At 37.9% G+C, this 21,218-nt stretch overlaps 1 protein-coding gene across 1 annotated transcript in view; it reads right to left on the bottom strand.

Annotated features, from left to right (window-relative positions):
• Nucleotides 1-293: 293 nt before the first annotated feature.
• Nucleotides 294-21,218, bottom strand: part of ATM (ATM serine/threonine kinase) — a 77,824-nt gene continuing 56,899 nt past the window's right edge. Inside the window, exons 47-63 of the mRNA XM_080377209.1 lie at nucleotides 19,418-19,585; nucleotides 15,058-15,177; nucleotides 13,827-14,044; nucleotides 12,901-13,108; nucleotides 11,839-11,952; nucleotides 11,280-11,438; nucleotides 10,028-10,166; nucleotides 9,631-9,713; nucleotides 8,183-8,323; nucleotides 7,083-7,199; nucleotides 5,506-5,655; nucleotides 4,671-4,836; nucleotides 3,249-3,335; nucleotides 3,031-3,145; nucleotides 2,640-2,703; nucleotides 1,821-1,957; nucleotides 294-1,692 (exon numbers count right to left, since the gene is read on the bottom strand). Coding sequence (XP_080233335.1) covers nucleotides 1,509-1,692; nucleotides 1,821-1,957; nucleotides 2,640-2,703; nucleotides 3,031-3,145; nucleotides 3,249-3,335; nucleotides 4,671-4,836; nucleotides 5,506-5,655; nucleotides 7,083-7,199; nucleotides 8,183-8,323; nucleotides 9,631-9,713; nucleotides 10,028-10,166; nucleotides 11,280-11,438; nucleotides 11,839-11,952; nucleotides 12,901-13,108; nucleotides 13,827-14,044; nucleotides 15,058-15,177; nucleotides 19,418-19,585 — 2,370 coding nt within the window. The 3' untranslated portion in view covers nucleotides 294-1,508. The remainder of the gene's footprint in view (nucleotides 1,693-1,820; nucleotides 1,958-2,639; nucleotides 2,704-3,030; nucleotides 3,146-3,248; nucleotides 3,336-4,670; nucleotides 4,837-5,505; nucleotides 5,656-7,082; nucleotides 7,200-8,182; nucleotides 8,324-9,630; nucleotides 9,714-10,027; nucleotides 10,167-11,279; nucleotides 11,439-11,838; nucleotides 11,953-12,900; nucleotides 13,109-13,826; nucleotides 14,045-15,057; nucleotides 15,178-19,417; nucleotides 19,586-21,218) is intronic.

The following is a 21,218-nucleotide window of genomic DNA, read 5'->3' as shown; positions in this document are numbered from 1 at the left end:
AACTTCCCAAATGCCTAAAGAACTTCCTCTATAAGAAGCATGAGAAAAATTTCCAGAAATACCAGCAGATCTTTTTAAGTCTGTGCTTAAAAATAAAAATTATTTAAGTGCTTTTTGTTTAGTCCTTTCCTACCTGCCATTCTGTAATTGCTTGGTAGGACTCCTCTCCCTTTTCTAAGGGTCATTTAAAATTCACATACAGAGTGTGTGCTTTGTCAGTTAAGTTTCATTTTCAGAGCAAATCACTGTGTCCCTGGATGAGAATTCTTCCCCACAGAAAAGCCAGGATGCACTTTTGGTTCCAAGAATCAACAGAAATTTATGTAGCTTCATGAAAGCAGAACACAAAAGACTCATCTTTCCATGTTGACTTATACAACAAAGATGCAGTACAAAAATTATGGGAACACTATACAAAGAAAAGTCAGTGAAATGCTAATTAGGACAGAAATTCTTCCCTTAAACCGCTGTAAAGATGCATAAAGTAAACTAAGATAATCTGAGAGTACAGCAAATTTTATTCATATTTTTAAATATAAAGATGATTTGAGAAGATTTGTTAAATATACCAGCAAGACTGTTGAGTGGATTCTCCTATTGTCCATATTCATTGACTATCCAATTACAGTAGGTCTTTTTACCTACTAGCAATGTCTTCTGTAAAACCCTGTGCAATCAGAATGAGACTTTTGTGCTTGGAATACAAATTTGATGTTTCTGACAGGTGTTTCTTCCAGATACCGGATGGCTGTTTGCTTTAGAGGTGTATCTGGTATGCTAAGCTTCATTGCATAGTCAGTCTATTTTATAAAGGAAGTCTGAGCTAGAAAAGCTACCTATTTTTTTATTGTTTATAACTATTAATGTTATAAAGTACCAACATAATTTCATTTACAACAGGAAAAAGAAGCAGCTGCATTATACTTGGCTCAAAGTCTGTATCTGCTATATAAACCAGTGTCCACTTAACTAAGCTAAAAAAACCAGCCACCAACCCCAAGAACCCTCTGTTCATTAAACATGAGTTTCTCTAGTCTTCTTTTATATTCACCGTAGCGTTATCACTAAAGTATAATCCCCCTTCTGAAATGCACTTTAGCTAGTTATTTTGTGACTCCTGGTTTTTGGATCATCTGTTCTACATGTCATGTTACCATATAGAATTACTAGATACAAGACTCCAGGTGTTTAACATACAAAAGTGATGGACGTTAAGCTTTAAGACTACAGCGCACCCGGTTTGCCCAAGCAAAGTCCTTGCAGGTCACGGTGAACATCAAAACACTGGCTGGTGTTTTATACCACACGGTGAACATAAGTGGACAAAAAAATGTTTTCTTGGTAACAGGTTATTGAAAAAAAACCCAAAACATCTACTGAACACTAATATATATAAGTCTTCATGGTTGCTGCTGCTAAGTTTGAATTGTGAAATACCAATTTGAAATGTTAGAACACTTGCTGCATAAAAATAGGTTTCTCCTAACAACGTGCTGGATCCTTCCAAGTCACACCCAGGGTTTCCATCCAGGAAAGAGCTGGCTCAGATTTTTAGGGTCCATGGCCTGCTGGATGAGGAGGTTCACCTGCCCTCCCACACTGAGCACTGTTCCCTCCTCAACACCTTTCAGCTTCTCCTGAAGTCTCATCAGAACACGCTCAGCCACTTTGTTAAAACTCTGGTCATCACTGCTGGCAGAATAAGAAAAGAAAAACAGGTATACTAGGTGTGGATCCTGAACGTCAGCAACATTCAGGGAGAAAACCATAAAGCAAGGTAACAGTGCCATAGGCAGAGAATTAAGAAAAAGATCTTGCACCTGGCTTTTCTTTTACATTCTTGCGGATCAGTGTTGAGTGTAGAGTTCATGTCAGCCTCATCCTCTGGTCTCTGCTGCAAATACAATGCTTTCAAGGGATTCATGGTCCAGTCGAAAAGAGGGTCATAGAGCAGCACCTACAGTAAATAAACCTCGATTTAATTTAAAACTTAATTACAGCTAAGTCAAGAGCCCTAGCAGGAAAAGAAACGCTCAGCTGGTAATGCCCTTGCTAACCACAATACCAGGAGGCTGGTGGTTTGGTTGGTTGTTTTTAAATCAAATAGAACGGGGCTACACATTGCTTGGTAGACAATCCAACAATAAAACGACATCCGATCATTTGCAGGTGTTTGTGTTGTTCATATTTGACTCGGTTTTGTGACTCAGTCCCCCCTCAGCAATGAAGAGGTCATTTTTTAATACGCTTCTAGACACTAAATATCATAATTAGTTTTCAATACGTAGTATAAACAGGTTTTAAAAATTACTTCAAGTCTCTTCTTTGTGACTTATGCAAAGAGGATTTAAGTCAATAAGCACCACTCATGCTAGTAATGTTGCACTATGGCTAGTTTTAGATACTGAAGAGGGAAAACTGTATATGCCTGAAACAAATAGTTCCCAGAGAAAACGCAAACTGGTCACAATTTCATTGAAGATTACGTGAATTAACACATAATGGCCAACATTACTACATTCAAATTCAACAAAAAATCCCTACATAAATATTTGGTATAGTAATGCTTAAGAAGACAAATACAAGAAACCGAAGATATTCTGGCAGTTTGCTGTCAGAAAGACTGGAAGAATGCTTACCTCTACAATAGTCAGCAAGGCTTCCTGAGAATTTCTCATAACAGCCATTGTCTTCTCACAGCATCTAGAAAATATTTTACTGTATTTTTAGGTTCTTTTTGGTTAAATGGAATGGTATTTTTGTCATTTAAATGATGGATATTTGTACCTTTCTTAAAAGTTAATTTCTAGCATATGAGTAATCTCTCTGATATTTCTGGTTTTGGGGAGGGTGGAAAGGGAGAAATTTAGAAATTTAAGAGCAGAAGGAGACTGGGTAGTTCACTGATTATATGCCCTACAGGAAAGAGGTTATCTGTTTCACTGTCTGAAAAACTTTAACGTGTAACAATCACAAATGCTGAAAATGCTCTGCTGCCTCCTTACCCCTATCCAATACAGGAACACGTACCTTCTGAAGACTCCTTCCACGCCGGTAATACCCATTCCATCCACAATGTCCCTGGTTAATCTAAATGGAACAGTCTCTGGTGTGGGAAGGATTTTACCTTGCTCAAAAGCCACCCCTAAATGAAAGGATAATAAACATTTTAAATAAAGATTTTTAAAATGTTAATGTGAAAAAAAAAAAAAAAAAAAAAGTAAGGTTCTCTTGCCTGTCCCACTTACCCAGATCTATATGCACTAGTTCTGCTGTTTGTTCATCTATCAAGATATTCTGAACATGTCTGTCTCCCAGTCCAAGAATGTAGCCAACTAAAACAAAAAGGTAAGTGCTGAAACCGTATTTGCATGCCATAAAAACCAGGGACAAATTAACACAGAGAAGATTATGAGATTCAGTGTATGCAGACAAATTAAAAGTGAGAATAGTTCTTCCCCCAAGTATATATATTATTCCAGTAAAGAGCAAATGCCATTCCACAGATCCAAAAAGAAAAGGTTTATCAATGCAATTGCAAAAATGTTATTCCCCTACAGATGTGTATTTTTTTACCTACTGCACAGAATTCTTGCCCATTTCTCTCTATAGATAGGTTAGGCAAATTATTTCACAGCTTTCAAAAAAAAAAAAAAAAGATACAAATCAAGTGCATAATACAATTAGGATTTGTTATTATTACTATCTTTAAGACAACCTTTTAACTCACAGTATCACACAATCCAGAAAACAGGACTAGACATAATTCAGTCTATAACTGGGCAGCTCAACTACATCTCAATGTATCACCTGAGAGATTCTTGTCTAAATCAATTATAAAAATCTCCAGTGATAAAACTGTAAGATCTTTCATGTAAGCCTATTTCAGTGCTTTACCATCCTTAAATGTAGAAAACCTCCAAACTAAATCTCCCTTGCTGCAATTTACACCTGTTACTGTTTTTCTGTTAGCTGATGGACATGGATAGCAGTAGTATTTCCTAGAAAAATCTTTCACCTGAATTCTGATAAACTGTAGATTTACTTCAGGGGTTTTTTTCAGCACAAAGGGAGCATATAAACAACACGTTAACATCTAAAATAGGATCTACTGCAATGTATATAATCTACTATCAAAAGTCTTACAGAGATAAAATAAAGAACTCAGTCATCCAAAGAAAATCCACAATCCAAGTACATCTATTTCCTTATTCAGACAGAAAAATAAAAAAAAAAATGCCAGAGCTCAAATAACCATTACAGCCATGGCTACTGATGCCAGTACAAAGAAAGTAAAAGATCAAGCTTTTCAACTCAAGTTAAAACATTTGAGGCTACAGATTAAATGTTAAATCAAAATAACAGGATTAGTCAGTCAGGTAGAAACTTAAAAAACCTACCAGAACCCCAAAATACAAACTGCTATATAAAACAAAGAAACAAGAATGTTACTCTTATCTTTCTACTGCAGGAAAGCGGGTAGGGAGGTATGAATCAGAAACCTGAATTACAAAAGCAATGATGGTGTCCTTGCTGGCATTTTTTGCTCCCTACTCCTCCTACTCTGACACGTGACAAAAGCAGAACAGATGTAAATTTTACCAGTTACCTCTGAAATGCTATAAACTCTTTGTTTATATAGTCTAAAACCCCATATAGGCAAATTATACCTATAGAGGATGTTGCCACACTGCGAGTGTACGCCAACCGTTTTTCAAACCACACAGCTGGATCCAGGAATTTCTCCATGCAGAAATAACGGAACACAGGTTGAAAGTTCTTGCAGACTTCCATGAAGATGTTGCATTTCTCCTCAGAATGTTTCTTCTGTGCATCCTTTAAACACATCAGAAATATTTTCCACATGACTGACTACATTCCTCCTTCCTCTACTCCCTCCCCTCCATCAAATGTTGTTCTCACTCCTTTCTCTCTCTGAGCTATGAATTAATGTCTTTTTTACAGCAATCATTAATGCACCTATCTATCTGTTTTACCAAACAATTCTATTTTCATACACAACTCATGGGATGCTTGGAAAAAACACACACTGCTATTTCCTTGCTTCAGCAGGTGTCGGTATTTTATACGCATGTACAGCTAAATGCATCTTGTTGGAGATACTTCCCCTTGCACTCTGTTCCGGTAACTTTGCTTATCTGATGGCTTCATGTCGCTGTGAGGAAGTCACTATCACTCAATTCACATGCAAACGCTTCACAAAACCAAAATCAAATATACTTTTTTAGGAAATAATTTCTTGCCCAATCATGGCTATATAAAGTAACAGGTAAACCTATTTGCAATTTTCTAAATGTATGGTGAGGTGGTTTATGGTACTAAACTGAACTAAACTAAAAGTCTGAATATCTACTAATTCCATGCCACTGGTCATATTCATTATCATATAATAAAAGTACAGTATATAATTCTCCGTAAATTCCACCCTCCCAGTAAAGAATATGAGCCAGCTGTTTGGGGTTTTTTTTTGTTATTTTGACTCACCGTCATTATTTTCTGACACTCATAACTGGAGTAATCTTTTGGCCTGTATCTCTTGTGAGCTCCCTCTTCAACATTCACAAGAAACTCCCCGATGGGAGTTGTTCCTGAGCACCACTCAAGAACCCCGCTTCTCTGAGAAAGGGGAACCACCTGTAAAAACAAAACCACTGCTGCAAGGGGGAGGGTTACACACACACAACCATGGATACGCATGCTCCAGGGCATGGGTGCCTATTTGTGTTTGCTTAAAGACAGAAGACCAAAGCGTACAGCTGACCACAATGTATGTTTTAAAGACACGTGTATACATATCTCAAATGCTCTCAAGGTTCTTCTACCAAATACTTGCAATTTTTTTCCTAGCCCAAAGAACCTTCCCCTACATACTTCAGTACAACTGAAGGACTCCACTCAATCCGCACGCTTGCGTCAGTATCCTAGATGACCTGTGATTGCCAACAGCTTGCTATGCTTGAATGTGATAAAAGCAGCATTTGTGCGAATTGCACGTAAAAAGTAAAATCTGGAAAACACGTGGCAGCTGCACGAACATACTAGGCTTGTCTTAGTCTGCCTCCCTCCCACCCCAGGGAACAATTGCTCACTTCTTAACTGGCTGTAATAGTTACCTCAGCTGCTGCAGCAGGCAGTACTGGCCAGAATGAACAATCTGTCTGCAGAGAAATAGCTACTGCCTGTTTCCTTCAATTTTCTTTTCTTATGAAAGTCGCTTTATCTCATAATGCAACCTCCGTTCTCTTTTCCGTGCCCTCATTCATTTTTACACAGATAAAAACCTGAGTCTTCATTCAAAATTATTCAAAGACTGTGACTCTACCTCCACCTGTGAATTCTTAAAACTCTGCTAGCAATTCAGGTAAGCTCCTCTAGAGATTCTGGAGTGTGCATTTCTCATGTCAAAGACAAGAACCTTTACTTAAAGAGTACTTACTCAGAGGTCACCTTCACAGCTATTATTATAATCCCAAGCACACAAAAAAAGAGGAGGAGGACAAAGAAAGTTTCTGTTCAAATACATTTTCTGCATTCACAGTAAGAATTTACTGCTGTATTCCCTATTTCAACAAAAACGGTTCTGCAATTCAAGTTCTGCAGAACAAACACTAGATGGGACTTCTGGATTCAATTGTAAGGAATACTGCAAGACTATAATTAATTTTTAATTAATTAAGGAATATAGCAAGACTAAAATTAATGAGATTAAATTAATTAATTAAACAAACTTGTATGCTCAAGTTTCATGACTAGCAATTCACAATTCGAGGACAGTCCATGACTTAATTTCTTCTCAATTTTAAGTTCATATAAAGAAAGCTTTTAAGAGTATTTGGGCAAGAGAATTTGTTTTTAAGGATTTGGAAAAAATTAAATTGAAATACTTGTTGTAATAATTAAATTGTATTATTTGTTTATTCCATGCGTTATGGAGGAGTGACTATTTTAATAACATAAATAAATAAACTTTTATATTGTCTCTGGATTGAAAAAAGGAGAATGGGGAAATAAGCTGTATTGGTAGCATTTATTCCTCTGCTGCAGCAGCTGTTCAGGATTACCTTGTATCTTCGGATAGTTAATTTTCTCTTTCGTGTTTCAGTGTTTTGCTGGAGCAATGAATTGCACATCTGGAAAACCTGTTGCATAACAGCATCTTGTCTCAGGTCATCACGCCCCTTCAGCATAAACAGAAAAAGGCAGTTCAAGAACACTTCAGCATCCAACTTCTTGTTCAGCAGCTTTAAAAAATTATTTAAAATAATTCCATAAAACACAAGTTACTTTTCCACAATAATGTACTATAATAAAATGTAATTAACAATTGCTTTTTTTCTGTATTTGGTTTCCTAATAGTGCTCAGCTGCTTAAGCAGAACCATCACTAACTTAAATCATCACCTTTTCCTTCTTTTTTATGGCAAATATTATTTGATTAAGGTTTCAATCGATGTACATGGCTTACGGTATCCTTTCTAAAAGCAGATGTTTCGTTCACCATATTTAACAATCCAGCACACAGCTGAAGCAGCACTACTTGGTACTGCAGTTCTGATTACTGTATGCAGATCTAGTGATTCATGCTTCTCTTTAAAACTTTCAAAACTACCCCATACTTAACAGCCAAACAGAATTCTCCCAGCAGCTCCTGAATGCATACATTCAAAGATGGAACGAAATCAACAGAGTTTAAAGAGAAATAAATTGTTTTCAGAGATTTTGGGGTTTGATAAGTATGTTTTTGATTGAATTGTAATTCTTTTTATATGAGGAAGAAAGAAAAAAGGAGGTATTTAACACAAAATGCTGATGGCTTTTATTTCCTGTACACTCCATATCACTAGTTGAGACGTGACCAAGCGAGTCACAGGTCTGGTAGTTGTCAGGTAAGCTACTGTATTTTACATGCAATGTTGAAAAGTAATTACAAAAAATACTTAGTATTATTACTTACATGGTTATTTATATTATTTGTTGTTATATTACTTATTATTACTTTGTATTTTCCTTTATGAAAGCATTCCTGAACTGAGAAAACTGACACTGAACTGTGAAAAGTCTGTTCACAGAACAGACTTGATACATGAGAAAACTGACAAGAGACATTAAAAAAAATTCCAACATACCAAGCCTGCGATGTCATTACAAGTAACAGAACCTACCTTAACCAGCTGTCTCCTTTCTTTACCATCTGAGCCTACACAGTCTATTATTTTAGGCAGATTCAGGCCTCCTGCTAAGCGGAATTCTGGCTTAAAAGACCTTATTGTCACTAGATTTTCATATTGTCCTGTAGGATCCACCTGAAATTATAAATTAGTTTAAAATTAATACAAGTATTACCTCCAAGTCTCTCTGAGAAAGTGGTAGTGAGTTGTTTGCAGACCTTGTTGCAGATACACACTGAATATTAATATGAGCATTCCATCATCTACAAGGATAATACAAAGGCTACAAAAATAGGCTGAGCAAAGGAGTGAGTCTGATTCCTCCCTGTTCACCTCATTGGTAGAGGGGATGTGGTGCTGCTGACTTCCACTAAACAACGCCTGACACAATTTTAGCCTGCCCCAACTAGCACTCTTGCAAGAAAATGTTCAGGTACAGCTGGGGAGCATTAGGCTCACATTAGGCTCAAATGGACCCAATCTACAATCCTAAAACTGTTGCCGTCTATAGGATCTGTATTCTCCATATCCTGGTGCCCCAGAGCTACCCTACTCAGCTGTAAGGAAGTACCAAGCTGTTGGCATCACAGACTTCCAACCATTTCAGACAGTTTGCACTGGAGAAGAAGAAAAGCAAAAAGGACAATCGAGCTGTACAAAGGAGCAACACCTGGGGCCAACAGGAGCCCTAAAAACAAATGCTATTTATCATGGTGGCAACTTCTGGCCTCTGAAGTCAAATGCCATAAACCAGTTCCTTGTTTTGTTTTATTTAGCTTTATAGACAGAGCCCGAGGGACTTCAGCACAGGGAAGTTTGGCTTCAAAACATTTAAATTTTAGGTGGCTGGCCCAAAAAGCAGCTCTACACTCCTGAAACTGGCAAGCTTCCTAGGTAGAGCATGCAGCATCTAAGAATGGGTGCCTATGCATCAATCCAATCAACAACTTGTGCTAATGGGAATGGATCATTCACCATCACTGAATGGTAAAAAAAATACAAGCTGGCCATTTAGAAACAGCAGAAGAGACATACCTATTAATTCTTATACTTTTCTGGGCATTAAGTCTCTTCCTGCAACTCTAAGCTAGCACCGACAAAACAGGAGATTCAGATTCCCAAGTCCTCTCTGGGATGCAGGCAGCTCGTCACCCACCCCTTTTGATAACGAAACACTCATCAGGGGTAACAGTGGCAAAGCCGTCTTCACACAATAAGCCACTATCTAGCAAATATAAGACTTGGGGTCAACGTTTTCTACAGCCTAAGGAAACCATCTCACCCTGCATCTCCCACCTGACAGGAAAGGACCCCTGGTAGGCTGGCCTGGAAAGAACATGGGAATTCGATGAAGAAATCTATGACATGATTGTTATTATAAAAATTTGAAGCCGATTCTATAAACTGATGTTACAGCATGTATCTATTTCAACTTCAGTCACCTTAACTTCCATGGTAGGAACAACAACATCCTCCAAATTCTTCAGTTTATGAATTGGCTGGTCAGCAGGAATACTTATTCCTTCTGTAATGAAAAAGAATTCTTACTTTTAAATTCAGAACTATAAAAATACATTAAAGTTCAGTAAAAGAGCTTACACTACTTTTGGGACCCAAAACCTCACTGCATACTTCTGTCTTCTGATGAAGATGACCACAGGACAACTGGAGTTTTCTAGAGTTTCATACTTAAAGTCTGAACCTTACAGTGCAAATAATTACTGTGACTTTAAGTTCAGAATAAGTTCTATGTTTATCAAAAACAGGACCCAGTGCTACCATACTATCTCCTAATGTACCTTCACTATTAAAAACAAAAATCATTTTTCCAAGACTTACTTCTTTGAGATTTCCATGGAGTAGCATCTACATTTGCTAAGGTGATGTAAGCATCACAAAGTGCTTCAATGTCTCGAACCATACGCGCTCTCCTTCTTCTTACAGTATTGACTATATTCCTAGCAGCCTCCATTCTGTCCTAAAAACCCTCAATGGAATAACACGCAGTTAAGTAAGTACAATTGAGATACATCCTATGAAAACAGAGAAAGTTGCAATAATGGACAGTCCCTTGGGATATGAACAAAAATAATCTGAACAAGAGTTCCATGCTGCACAATCTGAGATAACAAGTAAAACATTATTGCGGGTTGAAAGGGAGCAAATCTGTCCAGGTAAAGTGCAAAACACCTGAAAAATTCTATAGAATAAGGGACAGGCAGTTCTGGATGTGCTTCCACCATCTTCCTGTGTGTTATTTCCTCCCAACTGAAGAAAAAGCCTGCATGCAAAAGGCAAAAATCTGACCATGTTGTCCCTTCTGTGCCTAACTAAGAGATCTAGCTGTTTAGCGTAATCCTACTCCTAAGCGTAGGATGAACTACAAATATGACAGAAAGGTGAAAAAAGGCCAAATAAAATTGTCATGAAAAATTTTATCAGTGTGGGTTTAAGAGGGTAATGCCAAAAAACCATGCCAGGACTACAGTGATGGGGGAAAGAAGGGGCATTAATCTATGAGAACGGCATAAAATATGAGATGATTCCAAAGACAAGTTCCAACAAAATTTAAGCAATAACAGCATTAACATGAAGCCGCAGTTCAGCATTACCCATCATCATGGCTTTTAACATACAAAGGTCATATAAAGGAACAAAATATATATTGCAAATGGCTAAATACTTAGAACAGATGTTACCACTCAAAGCAGAAAAATTACTTAATTCAGTATGTACTTTCAACAATAAGCCCACTCAAGTCTTTGTTGCATCTAAAATGCCTTTTACAGAATCATACATCAAGGACATTTATCACAAAACTCTTCACAATAACTGGGTCTATTTGTTGCAAGAAATGTTAACCATATTTTGTTCAACCCCATAATTAGTTCTTTACATAATAGCTACTAATGCATGCACCAAAAGAAAGGGGTTTTAATTATTAAAAGTACTTTTTTCCTCCTACCCTTTCTTAACAAATGTCAGCTGATGAGCTCTACACTAGAATACCCCTTGACATAATTTTTTTTTCAATTTTAAACAAAATTAAAGGACTGAATGTGATTAATATAACAGAATTTTATGTACTCACCACATCAAGCTGGGAGATTTCTTTTGGTGCGTTTTTAATTAACTTATTTCTTCTTATTGCATCTGGTTTTGTGAGGAGTTCATCTTTGTTTGCATTTGCCAAAGCCAGTATTACAAACAAAGTATGATGTGGATGATCCAGTGAAATTCTGGACATTAACTGTCAAGAAAACCAAAAAGATCCCCTTATTGAAAACTGCACAGATGAAAAAAATTTGCTTAATTAACATTATTAATTCTTTTGAACTTCTAAGACTCCTAGTAAGAAATTAAAAGTAATTCTTAGATGGTATTTCCACAACTAAAATACATTCAAAGTATATTCCTATACCTGCATAAGACTATTCTTATACGACAAATAACAGCAATTAAGTAGCAAGGAAAAAAGTCCCCAAAATTCTCCCCCCACTACGCTGATTTTTGCATCACTCACTTTCAATACACCTTCATCACCTGTATAACTCATTTAGCTACAACTGCTCAATGGAAGTTACATATTGTTTAGAAGTATGTACTACTAAGCCAATCAAGATATTGTTAGACAAAAAAGCATAAATTACATTATTCAGAACTTCATGAAATCCTAAACCACCCATCATCTTGGTTCCCATCCGAGCAGCCAGCTGGTACATCAGAGGCAAAAACTTGTATGAAGGGATCTTCTCTGCGTTTTTCTGTAGCAGAGAAAATTAAATTACAAAGCTGCACTAACACCAAAAAAGCCATTACAAATATGTAAATAAAGCAAAACAAATAAAATATCATTAAGGGCTAGAAATGTTGCATTAAAAAAAAAAACAACTGAGAGTAAGCATTGCTATGTGATCAAATGGCAATCCAGTATCACACCATCTTGGTCCATGTCTCCTAAATGCTACAAGTACTTGATAAGAAAACAACTATTTTCTAGTCTATTACAGCAGAGTTTAAATATATTGATTCAGGATTAATTTCTAGATTCTTTGTGGCAAGAGACAATGGCAAGAGACAATCCTAATAAAAAAACCCCTACAATCTAGTTTAAGATAAGAAACAACTGTGTGTTAAAAATATGAGTAAAGCAACACCTTCGATTTTTCAAAGTTAATTGTAACACAAAGTGAATATTTAAATTACACAGATCTCTGTTATAAACAGATCATTCGGGTAAGAGTTAACAGACTTCCTGCATGATTCTAGATGTGACAGAAGCAGCCTCGGAATGAGAAATTTACTGGTCCCTGGCTACCATGTTACACAGACAATCTAAAAGCATATCCTTTCACCTAGAAGTATATATAATGTAAATGAGAATAATATACTAAAGGATGCTGAAGATGGGATTATCCAAGGTATGTAAAGAACAAGACGACAACAGTGAAAGATGATTAGATATGCTTAATCATACAGACCTGTCAAATCAAAATGCTAAATTAAGTGAAATTAAAATGCATTGAGAATTGCAGCTCTCCCTGATGTAAAATCAACCGATGAGCAATGATGACTGAAAAAAGCAAGTTTTGAGGGAAAAGTTAAAGAGATACATAAGAAAGCATACTGCACAGCACTATAACTCATCTAGGAGAAGAAGAAGAAAAATGGACAATCTAATGTTAAAGCCATAAGAAGAAGCAACAGCAGACCTTCATCATTTCATTGACTCTATCAACTCCAGAATTTTCAAGCCATAGGGAACAGAGTCGGAAGATCCACATATCATGTTCTTCTCCACTTAGTAAACAGCTGATATAGTTCTCCACTGCTTTGCCCAAGAAACGTTTACGATCCTCAGTTAGGGCACGTATGGCAAATTCATCCAGTTCAAGTTCTCGCTGAACCTTCACTGTGTATCTGTGTAAACAGACATTATTTGTAAACAACAAGTTATCTCTTAATGAACTTACAGCAAGGCTGTCCCTAGTTCTCTTTGTTTGGTAAGTACAAGCACAGTAAAATAAACAACTGAAAACTGTGGGAGCTATTCCTTTGGTGTATGTTCACACAGACCCATCACTGTAAGTAAATTTTCCGTCAGCGTCCTTTTAATGATTTAATTTCTATATTGGTGTAAATGTGAATATCCAGTACAAATAATCTGTGTAAAGACTTCAGTTTCCAACAGCTGAAGTTCAATTTTTCCCCCTCACTTACGACTGCTCTTACTAAATCTTTCAGAATTCTGTATTTAGATTCATTTTATTTTTTCACCAGATGTGTAATGGAAAAAAATCTCAAACTCATTTATTTTTACTCTGTAACATTTTCTCTGTCAAATAAACTGAAAAGATTCAGGGAATAAATGTGAATTCTGGCCCATGATCATCCATACTGCTTAACTGCTGTAACACACCTGGGCTTCACTTTTGGCCCATCTAGCACTCCTAGACCCTGTTCAGGCACAGTTCACACACTATTCACATCAAGCGCTACAGATTTCACTGCTGTTTTGTGGAGAAAGAAAAATTCAGCTCTAGAGGTGCCACCCACGCTGTACCACTCACCCAAAGAGCTAGTAAAGCTGGAGCCTTTGATAGCTTCAGAGTAACCGCCTCTCCATTTGCACGCTCACCTGTTTGTCTGAACTCTGCGCTCCCTAAGGAGGCCAACCTCCTCCTTGGCCTTCTTCAGTAACGCCTGCTTATTTTCAAACTCTGAGGATTTCATGTAATTCTCAATTCTTTGGTACTGATTATCTGAGAAACGAGCCAAAGACAGGAAAGCCTTCATCTTCCCTTTCTTCAGCTCATCACTGCTGTCTCCGCTGTGGCTTGCAGCAATTTCCACAGCCTAAAAGGGAAGTTACAATAATGATAAGACTGATAATCAGATTAACAGTGCTGCATAATATTTGATTAAACTCTTCCACAGTAAAATAGAATGGCTGAGGTTGGAAGGGACCTCTGGAGGTCATCTTGTCCAACCCCCCTGCTCAAGTAGGGTCACCTGCTTCAACAGGTTATTCAGTGTTGATTGTGATGAAATATCTATGCATAGAAAATAAAACCTACCAGGCTGAGTATTTTTCTCCTAAGTGAATTTAATCTTTGAGGAGTGTTTCAATGCAAACAGTTAAAAACATTATCCTGTATGAAACAGCTTTAATAACCATACAGGAGTCTCCTACAGCTATCTATCTTTCAGAGTAACTATGCATGAAGTTTTACAATAATTGTACAACCTTGTATCGTAAGATGGTGTGAAAAAAATAGAAGAGTGTCCAAATAGTGCCAAAAAGAAAAAGAAAATCCTATGTGAAAGATCATCAGAAAAATCATCAGAGTGAAGCACATAGACAGGAGCAGAAAAAAGCAGCTATGTAGAGTTTAATGAATTAATATGGAATAAAGAAATAGAGTGGACAAATATTAATAAAACTGTTTGTATTACTGACTAAGAGTTAAAAAAAATTACAGTACTTTGAAACATTAGAGCAAGACTTTCCAGCACTTGGAAAGAGAATGCTACAAATGCAATGCCCATACTGAAAACATGGTTAGTGGGTGATCTGTCCTGAGAAGGAAAGGATGGGGATGGAGTGGAATAGGAAAGGGAAACTGGACTAGTATTTGTCATCACTACACGTCCAAGCCAGTATTACACAGAAGTTGCACTGTGACTTCTATAAAGCCATATTCTAAATATTTTATAAGGTTACAGTGTTATACAATACTATATGAAACTATAATATTTTTATAAGAAGCTGTATTTTTGATCCAGAAAAATAAAGCCTGCATTGAAAAATTTACTTGGCATTTTAACACCATATTTTAGCACTGTGTTACCTCACAGACTGGATGTACCTTTTCTAAGTATTTCTGCATGATGACTGTAGGGTTTTCCAAACATGTTTCTGCTAACCAGGTTCCGCACAGCCTCAGACACTCTGTATACATCAATTTCAGATGAGGATCATTCTCAACCTTTGAGAAAGTAAGGGGGAGGAGGGTAAGAGGGAGGCATCAAATAAAAATACCTTTTACATATGAGGCAGGCAATTTATGAAGCTTTTAAACCCCAAATATAATTAAATTACTCAGGCCTATTACACATATCTACAGAGCTATTTGCTATCCACACCTACAGTAGTCAGTAAGGTTAAATAAATCACATTCACATTTTATTTTAGACTAAAGGACAGCACATATTTTTAAACACCTAACAGTCTGAACAATGAGAAACAGAATAAAACAATGACAAAATGTAATAAAAATTAAATACATTCATAGCATGTTTCCAGACTTGTATTTTCTAATATCCCCATTAGAAGTATCATAGTACACTCCACAGGAAACATTTAGGAATTGCGATGACTATGTGTGTTCATTACATTTTTCAGACAGACCTCTACATGGAAATTTGTTTAAAAGTGCTCTGAGACGATAACGGAGCAGGTTTCCAAAGGACTTGCCTCAAGACTGGAAGCTCAGTTTTAACTGTATAGTAGGACAAGTTTCCAAAATACTTTTAGTATAGAGTACATATTAAAGACCACCTAACCAAGATGGCAATGATGACTGTGAAATACTAAGGACATCACAGGATGTGAAAACATAAAACCTCCTTGTGTGGACAGGGTAAATTTAACACTGGAAGGTGAGAGAAGGACTAAATTTTTAGAGGCCCTCATCAACTGATTCGTCACGGAGCAATCATGAAAATCAAAAGAGGAGCAGCAACTCTTGATTTTGCCCTGATACGCATGGAGAACTTGGCCCAAAATTCTCCAGTTTTTCTGAAGTGTGATACACCTTAATAATGTATATGGACTCAAAGTAGATGTTTATTATCCTCCAAAAAATACTCAAAGAAAGCCACCTTTTAGCTTGCTGTTCACTGCGACCCCGGGTCCTTTTTGGCAAAGCTACACCCCAGCCAGTCAGATTCTTCCCTATAATGCTGCTTAAGATTATTCTATTCCAGGTGAAGGACTTCCTACTGATCTCATGCAGTTCCTATTGGTACAATCTTCCAAACGATTGAGGTCTCTCTGACTGGTGGATTTCCATTCCCTAGTATCTCTCTCTTTCCAGTTTGCTATTATCTGCAAAATTGGTGAGGAAATTCAGTCCTGTCCTACAGACCTCAGTCATAAAAGTAGTGTCAGACCTGATAACAAACTGTAAGGAACTCTACTTCTGACTGGCTACCAGGCTGCCTTTGAATCACCAGCAGCCACCCTTTGAGCTCAGCAGCTGAGCCAGTTTTCCACCTATCTTGTCTTGTCGTCTCATCTATCCAGTCTGTACCTTACCAGCCTGTCAGGAATGATACTGTGGGAGACTGGGCCAAATACCTTGCTAAAATCACATCAGATGACACTTTCAGCGTGTCTGATGTCTACTGGGCAAACTGTTTCATCAGGAAGACAATCGGGTTGGTCAAGCATGATAAGTGTATTTCTGTGGGATTTTCCCAACTACCTTGTTTTCCTTCATGTGCTTGGTAAGAGCCTCCCTAAAGACCTGTTCTGTAATTTCCCTAGGAAATGAAATGAGTCTGACTGCTCTGTAGTTTCTGATCTTGCTTTTTGCCCTTTTTGTAGATGGGTGGGATTGTCCCCTTCCAGTCATCAGGACTTCCCCTGATTTCCATGACCTTTCAGAGATTATATGGAAGTGGCTTTGACATGATGCCAGCCAACTCTCTTAGCCTCCCCGAATGTATCCCGTTTCCCAAGCCAATTGAACTTCGTGAAGAACTCAATGAGAAAAAGAAGATATGTCTGATTCAGCCTGCTCCAACAGATTCCAACAGTCACATGACATGGTTCTTCTACAAAAGGCTGCTGAAGAAACTAAGTTGCAAGAAATAAAACCCATGATTCTTGGAGGGATAAATAACTAAGATATGCAACAGAAACAGAAACAGATAGGCCCCTTTTTCCAGTGGAGTTTGGTTGCTAGTGAAAAGCCTCCAAAATCCAGCCATTGTCCTGTTCAAAAGACATTAATCTTGAGAAGGTGATGAGCAATATGGTGATGATCTTGAGTTATTCAAGATGATAAAAACAAGGACAGCCTAAAGAACTGCAGACACACAATACAGGACAATAAATGGAATGAAAAAAATTCTGATGAAATTACCAGCAAAAATGAAATATTAAGTGATGTATGAGAGGGGCAAAAAAACTTCTTGTATACAATGATGGACTGCAAAATATTCCCGTTTGGAAATGTAACTATAAAATGTTACCTCACTATGGAGAACGGCGACAGGGAACATGCATTCAGTGTTTTTTTCCAAGATCAGAACTAACATCAAATGAAGTTGGGGGTTCAAAACAAACAAAAGGAACCAGCTCTTAAAATCGTGGGAATTAAGCTGTGAAACTCCTTGTTGCAGTTTTTTGGATATTGAAAGCTTACAGATTCAAAAAGTGACAGGACAAATTTATGGTATAAAAAAAATATATTGGAAGGAATTACCTACAAAGAAACTACCTTTGGTTCAGGAAGTTCTTGTGCTACGAATCAGTCTGGGGGAGTACTCTGGCTATATAGCCCAACTATTCTTTACACTTTTTCTTAGAACTTCGCATTGCCCATTACTGAGACAGGAGAGAGGGATTTTTGTTTCAGTTCTTGTATTCTGAACTGGAGATGGGAATATAGCATTTGCTTCACATCAAATGACATAATTTTTCAGAAAGTTTACAGAAAGATCTAAGATAACTAAGACTCAGAGGCACTTGCTGAAGTCAAATTTGATGAGACAACATTCCACTGTTTGAGGTAAGATTCCACTTTCAGGAGTACAACATAAAACATCACAGGGGATGATTCAAAGACAGGGAACAGCATCCCAAATCACATCTGTGTTCCTTATTAGTTCATTTTAGGATTAGTTCAAGGGACAAAGAAGTAGTGAGTATTTATCAGTCAAAAACTTTCCTAGAATTTCGATACACTTTGTGATACAGCTTCAGCCTGCTGAAATAGAAGCCTCAACTCATGCTCCCACTTTTGCAAAAAGACTCCCTACAGACGTCGGGCATGCCTGCAACAGAGGTATGCTCCTTTAGCATAAAATATATTATTACTGTCTCCCTGGATTAGTCTTCTTTTACACTACAAGGACCAGAGATAAAATCTTTTACTATTACGACTGTTCTCCTAACAAAGCCATGTATGCTGTTACAGTTCCTAACAGCCTATGTATCAGAAACAGTGTGGCCAGCAGGGCCAGGGCAGTGACCACCCCTGTACTGGGCACTGGTGAGGCCGCACCTCGAACCCTGGGGTCAGTGTCGGGCCCCTCGCTGCAGGAGGGACGTCGAGGGGCTGGAGCGTGTCCAGGGAAGGGCAGCGGGGCTGGGGAAGGGGCTGGGGCACAAGTCCTGTGAGGAGCAGCTGGGGGAGCTGGGGGTGTTCAGCCTGGAGAGGAGGAGGCTGAGGGGAGGAGACCTTATCACTCTCTGCAGCTGCCTGACAGGGGGGTGTAGGCAGGTGGGGGTCGGTTTCTTCTTCCAAGCAACAAGTGATAGGACAGGAGGAAATGGCTTTAAGTTGCACCAGGGGAGGTTTAGGTTGGTTATCAGGAAAAATTTCTTCACCGAAAGGATGGTCAAGCATTGGAACAGGCTGCCCAGGGAGGTGGCTGAGTCACCATCCCTGGAGGCATTTAAAAGACATGGAGATGCGGTGCTTAGGGACATGGTTTAGTGGTGGGCTTGGCAGTGAAGGGATAACAGTTGGATCTGATGATCTTAAAGGTCTTTTCCAATCTGTATGATTCTATGGCTAAACAATCCTTCTTGGCTATTAGTTTGTTTACCTGTTGGCACAGAATAAGTTGATACATCTCTGATACACTGATACACATAAGTGTAACAGTTTTGTTTAGAACAAGCTAATTTTTTATCAAGGGAAATCACCTCTAATATTAAAAAGCTATGTATTTCACAGTGGTAGCACTGGAAACAAATTAACGAATAATGGATTCTAACATTTGCTACTCTTAGAGACTCACTTTGAAAACCCCTGGTAAGATTTGCTAATACAGGTTTTCCTGCTTTCAGACATTCTGAGAGTACAAATCAGATTTAATAATATTGCAGACAGCCTTTTAATTTTCTTCCAAGGAAAAATTTCAGAAAGTGGAAATGGAATCTTAAATAATTTAATTTAATTCCCATAAGTTTATATAATATATAACACATACCTGAAACCAATCTGCATCTAATTTTTTTATCAGACTTTTAAGAATACTCAGTGCAAGACTCTCTTCCTTTTTAGCCCAAAAAACCTGAGCTTCTTCTAGTTGCCATTCAGAAACTCCGTATCCTGTTGGATTGTGTTGTTTGATCTGAAACATAGCTCTTTCTGGAAGCTGAAATTGAAAAAAAAATTATAAAATATTCTTTAAGTGAAATATATGTATCTCACAGAAAGTTTTGTATTTAAACTCCATCTACATTTGCTCTAGTTCCATGGCATATTCTGCCAATCAAATGCTAAGAATTTATTTGCAGGAAAGAGATGAAGTTATTTTTCTATATACTTGCAGAAAATCCTCATCTGCAACCAAAACAGACTATGGAATTAACCTTCATAAACTCAAAACTAAAGTATCAATGTTTAACATTTTAAATTACTTGGAGGTATAAAGTACAGAATTCTACAATCAGTACCTACTGAAATAATGGATTTATAATTTTAGCTTAGTGATTAATATTATATCCTAAGAGAAGGCAGAAAAATAATACAAAAACCGGCACCACCATATACTAATTCTTTTGTATGCCCACCCTTTCACGCATATCACTGGTGAAGTAATGTCCTCATTATTTAGTAATCTAATATCACTATGATACTACAAAAAGCAAACTACCTTTTTAACAATGGCAAAGACTGAGGCTAAGGTGTATTCTCACAAGTTGTCCAACCAACAACCAAATCAATTGAGATTTTAAATAGGCATGGTAAACAACTAAAAGATAAGAATGCCTGTAAATGGCAATGTAAGTTTGGGTACTTCAATAAGTGGTCAGTGTGATGACTCTCTATGACACTCTCTTCTTCTCCTGACAGATGGTAGTGGCACCAAAGAGGAAGAAAAGCTGTTAGTTGTAAAGAGTGCTTCCTCAAAATCTTTCCTACATCCAGACACTTAACGTTGTCAACTACCAGCATGCCAAGAGGAAAGGGTTATCATGCCATGGTGTACTGGGCCTGGCTGAGCCCCACAGCAGCACTCGTACTACTGTGCTTGTATCGGTAGCTGGGAAGGTGGTGGTAACACCCCGGTGTTTTGGCTCCTGCTGAGCAGTGCTCGCACGGCATCACGGCTGCCTCTCCAACATTGCCCCCCACCCCTCACCAGCAGGCTGGGGGTGAGCAACGTCTTGGGAGGGGACAGAGCCAGGACAGCTGACCCACACTGACCAATTGGATGTTCCATACCACACAACGTCTGCTCAGATATAAAAGCTAAGAGAAAGGAGGAGGAAGAGGGAGTATTTGTTATTTGTGACGTTTGTCTTCCAGAGCAACCACTCATGTACTGAAGCCCTGCTTTCCGGGGAGTGGCTGAACATTGTCTGCTGATGGGAAGTAGACCTTTGTTTTCCTTTGCTTCCACATATGCAACTTTTGCTATTGTTTCATTAAATTGCCTTTATCTTGACCCACAAGGTTTTTTTCCATCTTATTTTCTCCCCATCCCCCCTGTTCTGCTGAGGAGGGGAGTGATAAAACAGCTCGGTGGACACCTGGTGTCCAGCCAGGGTGAACCCACCACACATGGTTTGAAATACTGATAAGGCCCAGAAGTATGCCCCAAAGGTTGCATATGACCTACAACGCTGAAGAGGCTGGAACAACAGTTTTTTCAGAAACACACTGGCTCAATCTTTCTAAACCTTCTAATCTTCCCAAAATATGGTGTCCCAATTTTAATCTTCTTCCGTAACTAAAAATCAAAGTGGGAAAAAATTAACTTCTGTTGAGGCTCTTCCACGACA

Source organism: Falco punctatus (genome assembly GCF_963210335.1).
Source record: "Falco punctatus genome assembly, chromosome: 2".
NCBI lineage: Eukaryota > Metazoa > Chordata > Aves > Falconiformes > Falconidae > Falco > Falco punctatus.
Note: the sequence above shows the minus strand (reverse complement) of the source record. Positions and strands in the feature narration are given on the sequence as shown.